This window comes from Poecilia formosa, unplaced genomic scaffold (assembly GCF_000485575.1).
Source record: "Poecilia formosa unplaced genomic scaffold, Poecilia_formosa-5.1.2 Scaffold213, whole genome shotgun sequence".
In the NCBI taxonomy this organism is placed as follows: domain Eukaryota; kingdom Metazoa; phylum Chordata; class Actinopteri; order Cyprinodontiformes; family Poeciliidae; genus Poecilia; species Poecilia formosa.
Window position 1 is genome coordinate 898225 of NW_006800152.1, and position 17247 is coordinate 915471.

Sequence of the window (17247 nt, forward strand, 5' to 3'; positions counted from 1 at the left end):
GGAGCCTGAGATATGGGAGTTTTGTCCTTTATATTGTTCCATGAGCCGGTTATTTTGGGCCTAGTGTGGAAATGATTAAATGCTACAAGCTGCCCGTGTTTTATTCACACACAATGCAGGGGACTGCAGACTTTACTGATAGTAATAATTTACACCAACAGATCGCTTGTTAACACATCATCACCTCTGTTGATGAATAGTAAATAAAAGTGTTTTGAGCTGATTTTTCTAAAGGAGGTTTACTCATTGATTATTTAATTGAACCTTCCTGTGCTGTAATAAATAATTTCGCGATTAAGTGAGAAACTGCTAAGTTTGTTGTGATATTCTGGGGCTTATCTCAGAGATTTAAGGTTTTTACAGGTCTTCCTTCTATAGACTAAGCCTTCAACTAAATGATTGTTTACGCAATCAATTATTCTCTCAGCTACCACTAAAATAATGGGAAATTTTGCTGTCTCCATGCAACGGGAACAAATTATAACTACGCATTAAATATTTTTCTGATTTTGTTATATTGTTGCTGCAACTTTCTTCTAATTCCTGTACGTCTCACCAGATAAAGAACGGTCTTCTGCTTTACATTCTAATGAAAACAATCAACTGATTTGATTCTCTTCTTTCTTTGTGTCTCCAGCCAAACCTTTCACTTCCAAAGTGAAGCAGATGCGTCTGCACAAGGAAGACTTTGAGATCCTGAAGGTTATTGGAAGAGGAGCGTTCGGCGAGGTAACGGACCATTTTGTTATTTTTTTTCCACCCCGATTTTGAAAACAGACCACCGCTCAATACTAAAGCGGAAATGCTATGTGCTTGATTAATCTATTTTAAAGACATTCAGGGGAATCGAAACAATCTTCATGCTTCATCTCAGACCTGGTGATCACCACCGTGACGTGACGTGACGTGACGTGACGTGACGTGACTTGAATGAGATAAACTTGTTTGTTTTTCATTTGAAAAGTCTGCAAATGTTTGGAATTTCCTCGGTTTTAACTTGAGGCATTGATGATTTCCCAGGTCAGCAGGTGTCTAGAAGAGATTCTCCTAAGCCTTTATTGCTACTTGCTCAAATGGGAGAAGACTGGGGTGTTTCTGCATTTGACAGTGATTTCCTTGCTGCTGCATTCCATCAGCAGTGTGTAGCGTTAGTCTGCCACCTGAGCATGACTCTACATGCTTCCCCAACAGAGCTCCCAGAATCCTTTTTCTGCTCCTAATCTTTGAATTTACTCTAAATTAGACAACCTTAGGAAGCAGGAAGTGTGATTTAAGGGATTTTAAAATCCATTTTATATGTCCATGCCTCTGGGGAGGTGAGGGAGTTTGAAAAAAAAAAAAAAAAATGTATGTCATTGAGTTTCAGGTAATGTCGTCAAAGAAGAGGAATGCTGAAAGGACAAGTATTGGAGTCCTTAGCTGCTAAAACAGGACATTTTCAAGGTGTCAGGTCTTTTACTAGAGTTGTTTGGAACCAGTTTTTCTCTAATTAGATGTGCTGTGTGGCCAGTATTTAAAATAGTTAATCCATTCCTTTACAAATTAGAGCAAATTCCATGTCACCACCACCGTCATGTACAAAATATTACCCAAGATTTTGGAGCTTGCACATAGACTTCTAGTTTGTGTCTGTGGGAGTGAGGTGACTGTTTCGCAGGTGTTTTCAGTAGAGATGTACTGATTAGAGATGATGTGATTAATTTTCAAGTTTTTTTTTTTTTTTTTTTTTCATTTTATTTTTTCTTCCAACTCCGACATGTCTTTTGCCAAGTCTGACTCACTTCTAGAGTTTTAATGAACAGCTGTGGGCACCGCCAGCTAAATGGTTGGTTACACTAACCTTAAAGCAATAATCATAAACATCAGTTCCGCTAATGCTAATGTGCATGGTATTGAGTGGAAGCTAATGCTAAAGCATTTATTCAACCATGTTGATACCCGTCATGTGTCATTGACACAACATGTTTTATTGACCTCAACAGGGTCATATTTGTTACACTTCATAGTGATGTGATAAACCTTTCACTCATTTTTTTAGGTTTATAATTGTTGAGTATTGCAAACTCTGGGGCTGCTTTTGGCTAATTGACCACTGTAGGGATTCAGACAGAAAGCACACAGGACATTAGTAGGTTTGAAACTGTTCACTGATGTATTCTAGATATCTCGCATCACAGGTGGAGAACATGAGGAAAAGAAAGGAAAGGAAATTGCTGCGTAAAACGTTTTCATCCATTTCAGAGATAATAACTATAAATGTCTAACTATTTGAAGAACAGGTGATACGTAATGCTTTAACACAGATGTTGAACTTTATTGAACTGAAAGCTAGCTAAGTTGGCACCTTATTATTCATCCCACAAAATGAATTTAGGCGAAGCTAAGTGCGCCAACTGTTTTCAAAGCTAGCAAAAATGCTAAAGCGCTCGTAGATAAATTAGCTCTGCTATTAGCAGATTAGCAGAAGCCTGCTCACATCTGCTAATTATTTCTACTTTGTGGATGAATTGTAACTGCAACTTATTGGAAAATAAATCTGGTTCAGTAAAATTATCTTGGCTTAGACCTTCTCTCTGATTAATTTGGGAACATTTTTTCCGACCACTCGGGGGAGACTGCTGGAGCTACAAGTTACGAGTTTCACATCGTCAGTCGTTCCTTAGATATGGAGGGAAAAACTAAAGTAATGCAGCACATGTACTTTTCTGATGCTACAACTAAAGAGTTGCCATATCCTAATAATTACACCTGCTAAACACTCTGCCAGCTTACATGGGACTATAGGAAACAATGTAAGAGTGGCTCAAGTTTCTCCATTTTACTAAAGCAAATAGAAACCGATATTTCCATATGTTATGTAAAACTCATTTGTTGCTGTCCAGCAGTAGTTTGACATGTGTCACATTAGGCAACAAAAACCACACATAGTTTGGAACCGCGTTTTTATTCATCAGTGAAAAATGTCTTTGGATGTCGTCTATTTTTTTTTTTTTTTGTGTATTTTATTTTAAGAAGAATTAATGCAGGGAGGGATAGATGAGGGCAAACTGTGAGAAAAAAAACTTTTTTTAAAGTCAGAGGAGGGGAGTGTGCGCTCAGGACAGTTTGATGTCATCCTCCGATTATCAGCAGCAGGAAGAGAGACGGTGCCAGGTGTGTGACGTAGTGGATCTGCACCGATGAATGGAGCGGTTTGTCCCGGCCCACTGACTGTGAGATCGCTTTATCAATATTGAGAGAAAAGAAAAAAAAATGTTTGTGCAATGTACTTCTTTTAACTGCATAGAGTTCTTTCGAGTCAACCACTTTGACATTTTTATTTGCAGCCTAGAATCGGATCTGATTTTTGTTTTGAACAGAGATGAAGATCAGAGCAGTAGAGGTGAAGGGGGAAAAAAAGAGAGAGGGGTCAAGGAAAGAACAAAAACAGAGGCACTGCCAAGATCACTGCTCTCCCTCCTTTCCTTCTGTCCTCCCTCATTCCTCCTCTAGTGAGAGATCACTGGGGGGAAATCCAAACACTGCAGGAATGTTATCATTGTATTGCATTAGCAGCATTCCCCTGGTTAATTTAATAGGATGCAGACCCCTCCGTTTCATAGCGCCGCTTTGTTTGCTTCCCTTCTTCCTACTTCTGTTTCAAATTTTCAAAAAAATTCTTCAGGTCCTTCTTTATGTCAGCGATTCAGACTCAAATAAATCTTGTTTTTGTAAAGAATGGAGAAAAAAAAACATAAACAGTGTCCGTTGAAAGCAATGGGAATAACTTGAGTTTGTGTGAACTCGTGCTTTGGCTGTCTGCTCACAGCGGTTTGTCGCTGCTGCTTGTGCAGCTCCTTTTTTGGCAAAACTGTAAAGCTGGAGCCGAGGAAGTTTTTTTTTTCTTCTTCAAGGCTATGTTTAGCAATTAGCAGTCAGGGAAAGCTGGCAGTTGTTAATGTGGGATGGTGAGGTGGGTCGTCACGGCAGCGTGATCTTTAGGCATTGGTGACAAATAGCAGCTATAAAAGGAAACGTTGGGGAGCTTCAGGATGTTCTCTGTTCTTTTCAAGACAATCACCACCGGTTCAGTGGACGAGATGGGAATGAAATGATGTGTATGTACAGAGTCTGGGTCAGGAAATCAGTCTCCAAGTTCAATATACTTGTTTACTTCCATTTAGTATCAATTTTACACAATTTCCATGGTATGTGTACATACAGGGGCAAAATCCAAGGTTCAGAAGGATTTGATGGCATTAATTTTTAAAAAATCCATTTAAACTTTCCTCCCATTATTTCAAGATGCATGGTTTTATTGCCTCCTCCTGTCATGTTTTACAGAAAACTACTGTATGTAAAGGTTTCTAATATTACTAATAACGGTGGGACTTGATTCAAATTAAAATTTTTAATAGGGTTAATTGCACGGTCTGTACTTTATCAATCACAATTAATAGCATTTCAATCTAAACCTATATACTGACAAAATCAACAACATTTTAAATTTTTTTCTGCTAATTGATTGAATAATTAGACATTTGAGCTCAGCAACAAAGATATTTATTGCTTTTAACCCGTCATTTGGGTAGATAGCAGCTATAAGTAATGAGGTTTATAAGACTAAAAACTGTGTGGTCCATAAAAATTCAAATGTGGTTTAAAGAAAAACAGCACACATCAAACATCATCATAAACATTCATCGTAACCTGATGAATGAAAAAAGTAGTACATTTGGACGCTGTTCCTTTAAGGCTGTTCTTGTGGTGTTTTATTTTTTACAGAAGCTGTGGATAAGAATAAAACAGTTTTTTTTTCTGTTCCTGTTACATTCCTGATATAAGAATCAATTAGCGTACATTGCAACGTGATTGGTCCAACTAGAGGCACAACAAGTTGATCATGCACCTATTACCTGACCTCTTCCACAGTGTTTCCTTCTACAAACAGCTTGTGTAGACAGTCAAGGCGGTTTGCTGCAGACTCTGTCATTCCTGAGTCTGCAGCAAACTGCCAGACAGAGGACTGTTTCCATTCTTTTAAAAGAAGGCTTTAAACTGTGAAAGTTGTACAGAAATGTGCAAATGTTTCTTTTTCATCGATCACTGTGCGGCTCAGAGGCAAACAGACGGTGAACCGTGCAGTAACCTATACATCAGTGTCTGGAGATAAAACATCCCTCCGTGCGAACCTTGTCCTTCTGCTTATCTGAGGCTGAGAAACAATTCAATAACTTTTTTTTTTGTTGCTGTTATTTAAGCAGGAAATAACTTTTCTTAAAGAGTTCTGTGGCACTGGGGAGCCAGCGCACTCACACATAATCAGAGAGGTAACCTGGGCGACCTTCACTGCTGCTCATTCTGGGTCTTCCCAGGTGTAAATGATTATTTTAATAATCGAGTAATTTATTATTGTGACAATTAATTTAGACCTTGAATACAGAATTGCACCATTCTGTAGAAGCTACTTAAGCTAGAAAAAGAAATATGAGAAAATGCGAGTAAATAAAACAGTTTTGTTCCTTTTTGTTAAACAAAAAGAAGGAAAAAAGTTAAGATTCAACGATTCAGACATTACTCTGTCTCAAGTTTGAAGTATTAAAAAAGATGAATGCCTCAATTTCAGCTTGAGGCAATAGTAAAAATGAACTTTTATATTATATTTACTTTGGTCTCAAGTTTGAGGTATTTAAGTAGTAATAATTTAAAGTGCAGAAACGGATAAAAAAAAAGTTTCACATTAAATAAAAAATAAAACTGCCTTTTATAATATACTTCACTTTCAGTCTCAAGTCTGAAGTATGTAAATAGATTTTTTTAACTTATTCTTCCTCTTATAGACTTTTCAAATGTCAATGTCAAATTTATTTATATAGCACTTTAAGACAGAACTGCACCAAAGTGCTGTACAAGAACGACAACACAAATGACAAAACAGAGCACAAAACAATACATCAGTTAAATGCCAAAATGTTTTGTCTTTTGGTCAGACAAAACAGCAAATCACAGTCATACAAATCAGCTTAAATTTTAGTAAGTATAAAGTTCTTCAAAACAATCAGATTGATGAAGTGGCAAAAATTGTAAATAGATATTTCTAAAATATTTTTTTCATGTGATTACTTGATAAGCAACTATTAAAAGTGATTAAATGGAGCTGGAAGATCTGGAGCAGAAGCTGAAACAGTGGAAAATCCCAGTTATGAGCCTGCAGAGAGGAAAGTCACACATCTGGAAGGATTTTAAACTTCGTTAAAATAAAACGACTCATTATATAATCTGAAATTGAGCTTAATGTTTCACTCTGTAATTTTTATGAATTGATCTAGAACGCATACTCTAGTGACATTTTGTTGATTTCCTCCTAACTCCATCATTTACTTCTAAAGAAAGTTAAAACTTCTTTCTTGTCTGCAGTTTTCCCCAGGGTTTCCTTTTCACATTTCTGGCTTTAAACCCCAAAGTTAAATGTATTTATATTTTGAATCCTTATCTCAAATTTCTGTACTTTCTTTCCCCACATGATTAACTCAGAATTTATCTCTTATTAAAATAATTATCTGCAGGACTCTTTTTTTTTTCTTTGCTAAGTTCACACACTAATGCCCTTTATGAGGAGAGCGTTTGTTTCTTTAAACTGTTGCAGTTGTTCAGCTTCAACCCCCATTTCCTCCCAGGATAAGATGCAATACATACAGAAAATGCTTATGCAGTTTGATATTTTTCTTATGTCAACTAAAAATACATTTCTCCTCCTCCTTCTTTTTGCAGGTCGCGGTGGTAAAAGTGAGAAACACGGATAAGGTCTTCGCTATGAAGATTCTCAACAAGTGGGAAATGCTCAAGCGAGCAGAGGTTAGCACCAACTTTATTAGTTCTGGTTATCTGAAGCAGTCTGCTGCAGTAATCATGGAAATGCTTCAAGGAAAATAATGATGAAGGTTTTGAAAAAAAGAAAAAGAAAGAAAGGGCCTCCTGTCAGGAAAACCCACATCCTCCGTGGAGTTTCATTTGAATCAAACATTTGTTGATGGATTGCAGAACATGTCGCAGCCTGATCTGCCCATGCGTGTTTTTCTCATCATCTCCTTCCTGACACCATCCTCACATTCCTGTTGGCCTGCTGGGTCTCTGAACTAGCGGCTCACATGTCGCAAAGCAAAAAAAAAAAAAAAAAAAACTCCACAGTGTTTAGACGTACGTGCAAAACGCCCAGAGGTAGGAAATGTGACAGATCCACAGACGAGATCTGCAGAAATCTGCAACTGCTACAACCTGAAGAGATGGGGTGTTTTTATCCTCAGGCAAATAAAACTCATTTAGAGCCACAACTGTTACATCACTTTTAAAAGACAGTTTACACATTTCTATGAACCACCTTTTTTTTTTTTTTTGGCAGTTTTTTTTGGATTCAAAATAAATATAAAATTGAACAAAAAAAAGGATGGATCTTGTTTTTTCAGTGGAAAATTATGCACAAGAATTATAAAAAAAAACACATTTATTCCTACATAAATAAAAAAAAAAACCAGAACAAAGCATGTATGTCATACTTTAGGTTTAATTCTCTGTGGAAGTTCAACATAAATATTGCAGGAGGAAACGGCTAAAACTCTTCATTTATTATCATATCTATAGTTAAAATATTAGTAGGTTCTTTTACACTTTAACCAAAATTATTAAGAGATGATTCAGAGCCAAAAAGCTTCAGTCCCTCTTAGATGTACACATCACTACCTTCCTAATTTAATAGCCTAATTGATTTTTTTTTGTTGCCAAAAATGATTTTGTAATTTTCTACCTAAATCATCTTTTGACAAAAAATAACAAGCCATTATTTTAGGAAGGTGATATAGATTTAGAACATATGGTGATGAAGTTTAAGTGTTTTTCTATTTCTTTTGATGGTTATTTCTTCATTCTGCATGTTTGTGTCGACCACAATACAAATATGAAGACCTTTTTTGAAAAGAAAAAAAAAATCCTTCAATTGGTCCTCATCTGTTTCTTTCTCTGAAACACAGAGAAATAAGTGGCATAACAAAAATAATGAAAGGTACAGACCGGGTTTTTTTCGACTCTGAGGTCATTCGAGATAAATTTGTGATATCAGGTCAGCTACCAAAACTTCCTCACCGTTTTACTGTAGCATGGAAAAAACATTGTTTTGCCATGATTTATTCCTCCGGTTTACAGAAAGTCACCAACACAGGATTCACACACACAGACACACACACACACACACACTCACACACACTGCCAATGTCTACAGGAATGTAGAAGATTTTAAAACGTCTTTGAATCTTTGTGTAGACGGCGTGCTTTCGAGAGGAGCGGGACGTGTTGGTGAACGGAGACAGCCAGTGGATCACCACCCTGCACTACGCCTTCCAGGACGACAACAACCTGGTAACACAGAAGCCTTCCTCCTCTGCAGCCTGGGCAGTACCACAGAAACATGTTTTCAGCAACTGACCTGCATGGAATCAATAATAGAAAGAAATGAATAATTCAACTCTGATGTCACCATTATAGAGATATTACTAATGCAATAAACACAAAAAAGAATCCGGTTTTATTAAGGGAGCATCCTGACGGCTCACTTCCTGTGGAGTGGGCTTAATGTGGGTGATGCTTGTATAAATAAACAGCTTACGCTTTTTGACGTTGCACATCCTGCATTGTGACTATTGCTCATACGAACATTGCGTTGTCATGCTGCAACAGCTCTGTTTGTGTGCGTCTGTGTCCATAGTAACGACATCGGTGTCGGGGTTGCATCACAGTATTTTTTAGTATTATTCTGATAACAATAAAAGTGACAATAAGAAACATTGTGACTTCAATTTTAGGGGTACAGCAGTCAAAGCCCCATGAACACAAATACTGCTCCAGAAAAACATTCAGATTTGTAATCTGCTTCTTTAGGACACCAGTCACAAAAGAATGTGATTTGTATCACTAAGCTGCACACGGTAACTGCATTTAAAGCTGCAGTATGCAACTTTAATAAAAAAAAATATATTTTTACATATTTGATTTTTAAACATCATTAATTGGAATTTATCACATCAAAGATAAATCTAAACACTACAAATGACAATACGATAAATGCCCACCCCACGTCAGTCACTTTGCTATTTCACCCTTTAGGGTGTTCTTAGTTAAAAAATATATATTTTTCTATCTCCCCAGGATGGGATCAGTGCTTTTGATTCCTCACTGTGGTGAAGATCAGGATTAAAACTAGTCTGGAAAACGGGAAGCCTGGTTATAAACAGGTCATATAAGTTCATGTAGAACACAAAAAGAAGTGTGTGGCTGGTCAGACGAACTTTGTCTCGCTTTAATTGGTAGCTGCAGGCATTCCTTCTCCCTTTAGCCGGACTGTTAGTCCTCCCTGCATGACCCTGAGCTGAAATGCCAGAACTGCTTGTCATTCCATTTCCCACATTCTCACAACAAATGCTCGACAACTCCCTAAGGCTTTAAAGATATTCACCGCGGTCCATCCTTCCATTTATTTTTAGGTGAACCCAAACACATGAAACTATTTAGGTGCAAGTTTAATATCCGTTTATATAAAGATGTGTATTTACTGTTCTCTTTTTTTTGTGTGTGTGTGTGTGTGTGTGTTTTTCCTGCATCATTGTGTTTATTTGCTCTCCAGTACCTGGTCATGGACTACTACGTGGGTGGCGACTTGCTGACTCTGCTGAGCAAGTTTGAGGACCGACTGCCTGAAGAAATGGCCAAGTTCTACCTTGCTGAGATGGTGCTGGCCATCGACTCCGTTCACCAGCTCCACTACGTCCACAGGTGAGGTGGCGGGATAACATGCGAAGGTTCCTGTTGGAACATATGCAGCCGTTTGTAAGCATGAAGCTAACGGAGCAATAACTCCTGATGATGGATGCTTGGTGTATTTACACTAGTGCTGCAGCTGGGGGAAATATTCCAGCTGGGGGGAGGCACATCAGCCTCTGGAGAGGCAGGATGTCAGGGTTCTGGAAAATGATTGCAATCAGTTGGCGACAGAAGTTAAAGGAGAAAAGCTCGATTGGTAAAATAATGTGTTATAGAAGAACAAATGGTCCAACATACCTGAGTAGTGAATTAGAGTGAATACTTTGAACACATGCAAAAGAATTCACAAGTTCTTCAGATTTTGTCATGTCGCGAAAACAAACTTCAGGGAATTTAATTGGAATTTGATTTATTTTCATTTATTTTCAGAAAAGATTTAAAAAGTGATACCCTTCAAAAAACCAGCTGTCAACCAGCAAGTAGAGTTTAGAACCATAGTTCGCCTAAAAACCTCCATCTCTGTCCAGTTGAAGTGAACTCTTCGATATTTTTTTCAACATTGGCAAAATATCGAAAAAGTTTTGCATATATTTGTCATGGGAAAGCAGCTACTATGAGCTGAAGAACTCTCTCCTTCCTCTCTCCGTGAGGAAGGGTCACCCGGTTCCTCCCTCGTCTCTTTTGCTTAGCTGTTCATCTCGTCGCGTCTAAAGGTGGAGCTACTTCTCACTTGACAAACAAAATGCCTCAAAGCTCACTGTTGAGACGGCACAGCTTGGGAAACTGTTTTCCTCTCTGACGTGGGCGCTAAAAGAATTTTTTTTCCTGCCGACTAAAGATGCCCCTCGGGAACAGGATATGAGGCTCTTCTAGACAGGAAGTAGTCACATGGGCATGTTAACATAATTACAGCTTTACTTTCGCCGGGGGCCCGTCACAGCACAAACGAGCGAGAGAATGATGGATAGACGGAGGGAATAATGTGAGATAATTAGAAAAGAAGGGTGGGTCAGAAAGAGGCAGAGATAAAGCTTGGCGACTTGGTATGTTGGGTGTGTCCAGGATTTTATTTTATTTTTTCCCCCTTGTCTGTAATACACCACCGCTCACTCAGACACACTGGGTGACAATGACAGAGTCAAAGACGCATGTAAATATAAATGTATGGAAAGAAAGGGAGCCAATAACGGCGAGCGGGAGCCACTAATTGCATGGTGTTGCTAGGGGCCGCGGGTTGGGGTTGGTGGATGGAAAGAAGGAGGAACGGGGAGGAGGGGGCCGCGCCGTTTCTCTTTTGGTCTGCCTGTGGACACTTTGGGACACTAATGACCGGCTTTAGAGGTGTGTGGGTGGGGGTGTGGTTGCTGTCACCAGCCACCCCCCCAACCCTTCCTTTGCTCTCACTTACACACACACAGACACACACGCATACACACACAACTCTCGTGGGAGTTTTCGGTGCTGACTTTTGGAGAGGGTGGAGACGGCCGGGCAGGTCCCCCGAGGAGGGAGTGGAGGAGGGTGTGTCCTGCTGGCTAGCGCCGTCTGATGACTGTGTGTGTGTTTGCGTGTGTGTGTGTGTGTGTGTGTGTATTAGCATGCGAATCCGGATGTGTGTTTATCTCATTGCTATTTTCTGTGTCGTGCTGCTCTGACCCCTGGATGGTTCTGTGTTTTAATGGTTTTTAATTGAAAATACGGGATATTGTAGTTGATTTAGCTGTGGTTTACATGATGTATTTTTCTTATACACACACCCGGTATGATACGTCAAGTGTATTTGTATAGCACTTTTCAGCAACAAGGAAGTTCAAAATGTTGTACATCATAAACACATCATACAGTCACCAATTGTGAAACAATTTAACCACTAGAGGTGGCTAAATTTGATCACAATATTTTGTGGTACGATTGCGATAATGATAAAAGTCACAATGAGAACCATTTATTTGTTCTCTTTTAGGTAATTGTACAGAATCATTGCCCCACAAACAAATACTGCTGTTGAGAAACATTCCCATTAATGTGGTTCTTTAGGACTCCAGGCACAGAAAGTAGTGATTTGTTTCATTAAGCTGCACACAGTAACTGTACTTAGTCATATTTTCAAATTTGATATTCATTGAACAAACAGTGAACAAAAGTTAATTTAAGAATCCAGACAGTACTAACAGTTTTGGGGTTTTTAAAAATATCTTTATTGGAATTTATCACAACAACAATAAATCAGAATTTTTATCATGACAAGAAATTTGTCATGATAAACGATAAATAACCATCCCTAACAAACATTTTGTCAAATGCCATCATCAGAATCATCAAGCAGATACTCATGAAACTAGGCCTGTCACAATAACAAATTTTGCTGAGCGATTAATTGTCTAAAAAATTATTGCGATGAACGATAATAGTGTTTCAAGACCTTTTGACACTTATTTAATGGAAATGACGTAATAATGCATGCGATTTCCTGCCATAGATACATAAATTTTATTTTCAAAAGAACACATAACACTGGAACTGATAAACTAAATAAACAAAACAACCAGAAACAAAAATAAAATGGATTCTCAGTCTCCATTAACAAAAAACGTACTTTAATAAAAACTAAACAACATAAAGCCAAAGTGGAAATAAATACTGCATTCAACCAAAAGAGTGCAGATTATGAAGTCTGTATACTATATTGGCCTTCAGTAATCACTAGATTTAAATAGAGAAGACGGGCACATCCAACTACCTAATACAGTAAATCATACTACACAATTTTTTGCCCCCATTTTCGCCTTACGATAATCTTTGAACGTTGGTCGATCTAAGATTGTCGCTGGTGATTTCGTAACCGATCATCCTGCAGTGTGATTTAGATCGTCGTGACCGCTCATCTAAGTCAGGGGTTTTCCCCGACTGGGAGCTTAACGCAGCCTGTTGAATGTGACAGGTAGCCAATCAGAAAGCGGGGATTCTGCTCCTGCTTTCTGAGGGAAATTACGGAGGGGAATCCCAAACAGCTGACACGGCGCAACCCGAAGTCCAGCGGACATTGTAGATGATATGTGGAAACAACATTAATATTTATTCAACATTTCGTGCAAAGAATATAGAAATGACAAGGGAAGGAGTTGGAGCCAAATTGCTACCGCAGTTGATAAACCCGGTAACTTTTCAGCTGTTCTTTGTTAATGTGACATAAATAGGTTATAATGATTTTCATTCAGCCAGGACTTTACGCTGACTCTAGCCACATGCATCACAGGTAGATTCTAGTAAAGCATTGATTAATACCTGGTTTTAAAATTAGTTAACTGGACTTGTAGCCATTATTTTGTGCCCATGTGGCTGGACACCACACGGCACGACAAACCCGATCGAACCGTTATACCTAGGATTTGTGTTGGCTAATGTGTCTCTCAGGTTTTGAAAATGGGCTGACAACTCTTTTAGTGTGCGCTGGGCATTACACTAAGGAAATAGGAAGGGAGGGTCAGTGAAGCGCACTGGAGTTGAGCCTTTTTCATTCAGTGTCATCAACATAAAGAAAAAACGGCATGAAGAGACGATAAAGCCGATTAAAATGAGTTTGATAGGTTTAATTTATTGTGCGATTAATTGATTTATCGTTTATCGCAACAGGCCTACATGAAACATGTTCATCGATGCTCCACTAACTACTAATCAAAATGAACTGTAAACCAGCGGGGGTTTAGCCTCGTTTTAATGTAACTCAGTGTTTGAGCGGTTTTGCAGTTTTGTGGTAGTTTGTTCCAGATGTATGGAGCATAGAAACTGCATGCTGCTTTCTCCATGTTTGCTCCTGGGCATGAAGATTAGACTAGAGCCAGAATACCTGAGGTAGTTTATCATCATGAACCTTACAGGCTGTAGGTCAGACCACTGAGGTGACGCATTACCACTCCAATGCTTGAGCCACAGATGCCCACTTTAAAGACCCCTAGAGGCACATGCTGCTTTCTATTAATTGAACAGCATCTGATGACATCAACACCTTCTCTTAATGACATTGTTGGCCTCATCTGGCAGTTTTTTCTTTTTTAAATGACCACTACTACAAATAGACAGGAGCCAGATTGATGATATTCCAGTGTATGAATTTCAGTTTATGTTAACAGCATCACAGTTGTCATTCCAGTGTCATTTGTGCAATATTAGGTGCAAAGGATGGCCAATAGCCAATCAGCCTTTTCAGCATAAGTTTCAGGTTTCGCCACCGTGCCTTATAGCTGATTAAATATTATAAAGAGTGGAGGGAAAGGAGAAAATGAGAACGACTCGAGAGGAAACTGCAGATGAAACGGTAAAGGTCACCAGTTTGGCTGCATTTCAGATACTTTAAACCCAAAACCAATCGATAATTATCGACTCATACGAAGCCCTTATCAGATCGTGATAGATCCAGTCCTGAGCATGTCGCAGTAAATCAATTAATCACATGATAAATTAAAATAAACTCAGTAATTTCCATTTTCATGATTTATAATTTTTTTGCTTTTCTGTCTCTTTCTACCAAAAAAAATACTTTTAATATTTCTGACCAAGAAAGTCAACCTGTTGGTTTTTTTTATTTTATTTTATTTTTTTTAATCATTTTCAGTTTTTTTAATTTACTTTTAATTGGCTGTTGTACTCCAAATTGCACCGACTTAACAAATTACAGTTGAATTGTGATTACATGTTTGGCCAAGCTTGTAAAGCTATTGGTGTATTTAAGTTTGTTGTGCAGTGCAGAGTTATCAAATATTAAGAACATTTATGTCTGTGTTTTTTTTTTTTTTTTAAAGGAAACATTTTAAGTCAATACAGCACTGTTTTGTGTTGTATTGTCCGATACTAATCCTCAGATATCTGCATCGGTATAGAAGTGAAAAAAGTGGATCAGTGCATTCCTTGTCCTCACATCTTATTAAAAGCATTTTAAGCTGTAGGAATGGATTTAGTAAGTAAGATTAGCATCGCTAGTTACTTCATATGTAGCAGTCGGCACCATTACAGGAGTTGTTGTGATTATGTGACTGAGGGAATCTTGAGGACTTCTGCTACAGCAAACAATGTAGGTTGTTCAGTCGGTTTAATTTAAAAATGGGCCTATCATGAACAGCTGAATGAATCTGGATTATTTGTCAACTTCTCTTACATAAACAAAACTATCTAGACCTTTTGTGTTCATTTTTTTCTTAGCTTCCCAAAATGTCAGCCTAATGAAAACGAATTCTTCCCTTCCTGTTGACACTGATGAAGTTGAGAGGAGACCAGATGAAAGAAACGAGGTGCAAAAAGGCCTCGAGGTCCATCTTCTGTCTCCTTCAGTTGAATCCCATGAGAGTCGGATACAGAGGGGGGTGTATGTGTGTGCGTGTCTATGTGTGTGTGTGCGCGCGCGCGCGCATGCCTTCATTTGTTCAGTGGTCAGTGGTCTGCGTGGCCTCCCAGAGGACCCTGACAAATGTTTCAATGGACCATGTCAGCAGGCTTTGTGCTGCCTAGCACCACATCTGTCTGCTCCAACACTGATGCTTAGAGTCTGATTGGAGAGGCGGGTGGGGGAGGGTGCTGGGATGGGGATGGGGAACAAGCATCAGGCTGTAAAGAGAAAGCTGTGGAGATCTGTTGTAATGACCAAGAAACCAAACACACATTATATACTCTGTTGTGTGTTTAAAGAAAAGCTACGTTAACTTTAATGTAACGTCTGGTCCAGATCTGCGCGGTCGCCGATGCATTTGCTCATGTGCGAACTATTGATCATGGTCTTTGTCTGCTTTCCTATTGATCAGAGCCATGTGCTTCCTTAGAACCTGCTGATCGTACTCAATCACTGCTTGTGAAAGGGTCTCTGTCATGTTAGCTTGCATTTGAATAGAGTCCAATGTTCCACTAGTTCTCAATGTGCTAGCCACATAGCGGTCACCTCCTTTGGGGAAATGTTACTCTACATCAACATGCATCAGTTCATGAACTCCTCTTGCATCATTCAGAAACTGACGTATTAATCAGTGCTGGGACTTGATTTAAATGTTTGAATTAATTTCAGGGTCTGTAGTTGAAAGCCACATACATTGGCAAAATAAGCAAAATTTTAAATTCAAAGACCCTTTTTTGTTGCTAAATTATTGAATAACTAGACACACAAGCTCATCAGCAAGGATGTTTATTGTTTAAGCGTTTTATTAAAGTTATTCAACCACCAGATTAGTGCAAAGTGCTATTCTAGACATTTTGTTTTCCAGTATTTCAGGGACCTGATCATTCCTAGAACTTCTTTAGAAATGTTAACTCTAGACGTTGACATTAGCGTTGTGCTGCTGCAACATGTTTAGCATAGAGATGCTAGGCTAACTCTATTTAGCACAATTTGAACACAACAATAGTCTTTTCCAACACCAATCAGATTTTTTTAAAGCAAAAATTAACCCACGGTACGCCAGGAGAAGTGACTTCGTCATTCATTGCTGTTTGCAGTTGTAACTTGTGCGTCAGATTTGTGGGTGTACCAGAAACATGCAGATACAAAGGTTCCAGCTCAGGACTTTTGTATCCAGATAAAGATCACCGTCTAGCAAAACTCTTAGCATCATTTTAAATCAGACGTTACACCTCAGGAATCGCTTGACAGAAAATTTGAGCAGAAACAATTGGTGTAATTAGTTTGTGTCATGTCTTTGAAGAGATTACCTTTTCCTGTGATTTCATAAAAAAAAAAAATCTTATTCTTTCATAGTTTTCTTTTAGTTTTCCAATAGTTCATTCCATATCTTTTATGTCCTAGAGAATGAATGGCTTGTCAGCCATCTGTGTTTTCACCTGGAGATTCTATCTGGTGTGACACCAGCTCTTCACGTCATGAATTAGCAGGAATCCTGTTAGCGCGTAGCCGTCTTTGCAGGTCCTCCAGTTGCTGGCGTGCACAAAGCGTGAGGCGCCATCCAGATGGCCCTCCCAGATGGATGCTGCGGTCTTAGCAGAGATTACCTTCCTCTATTCCCGTCCCTGCGACGCTCCTTAAGACTGCTGGAGCCCCGTGACACACTAGCCCAATTACTGTGATCACTCATCTAGCATGGAATCACAGCTATTCTGCTTTGTTCACAACTGGAAGGCAGCTAATGTGCTGTCAGACTACATCTGCTAATATATTTGTGTGACCCACACAAATATATGGTGGGCCATAGATTATTAGGTTAGTAATCGGGTAAATCTGAGGCAAGGAAACAGATGAGTTGAGTAGCAGTGGGACGACGTGGGCTAGCGCTAAGTGGTTTATCAGTAGCAGACTCCATCCTCTGTACCATTGATACGGCAAGCTAAGGTCAACTTATGCTGTCTGCTCTATGGCAGAGCAGAGGTCTTAGGAGCAGATTAACACTCTCCAGCTACTGGAGAGTGTTACGCACGCACACACGCACACACACACACGCACACACACACACACACACACACACACAC

The 17247-nt window shown here is 38.9% G+C and overlaps 1 protein-coding gene across 12 annotated transcripts in view; it reads left to right on the forward strand.

Moving 5' to 3' along the window:
• Positions 1-614: 614 nt before the first annotated feature.
• Positions 615-17247, forward strand: part of cdc42bpab (CDC42 binding protein kinase alpha (DMPK-like) b) — a 53776-nt gene continuing 37143 nt past the window's right edge. For all 12 annotated transcript variants that reach the window (XM_016679486.1, XM_016679493.1, XM_016679487.1 and 9 more), the window contains exons 1-4: positions 615-729; positions 6751-6834; positions 8293-8388; positions 9650-9798. In XM_016679486.1, the coding sequence (XP_016534972.1) occupies positions 667-729; positions 6751-6834; positions 8293-8388; positions 9650-9798 (392 nt within the window). In that variant the 5' untranslated portion in view covers positions 615-666. The remainder of the gene's footprint in view (positions 730-6750; positions 6835-8292; positions 8389-9649; positions 9799-17247) is intronic.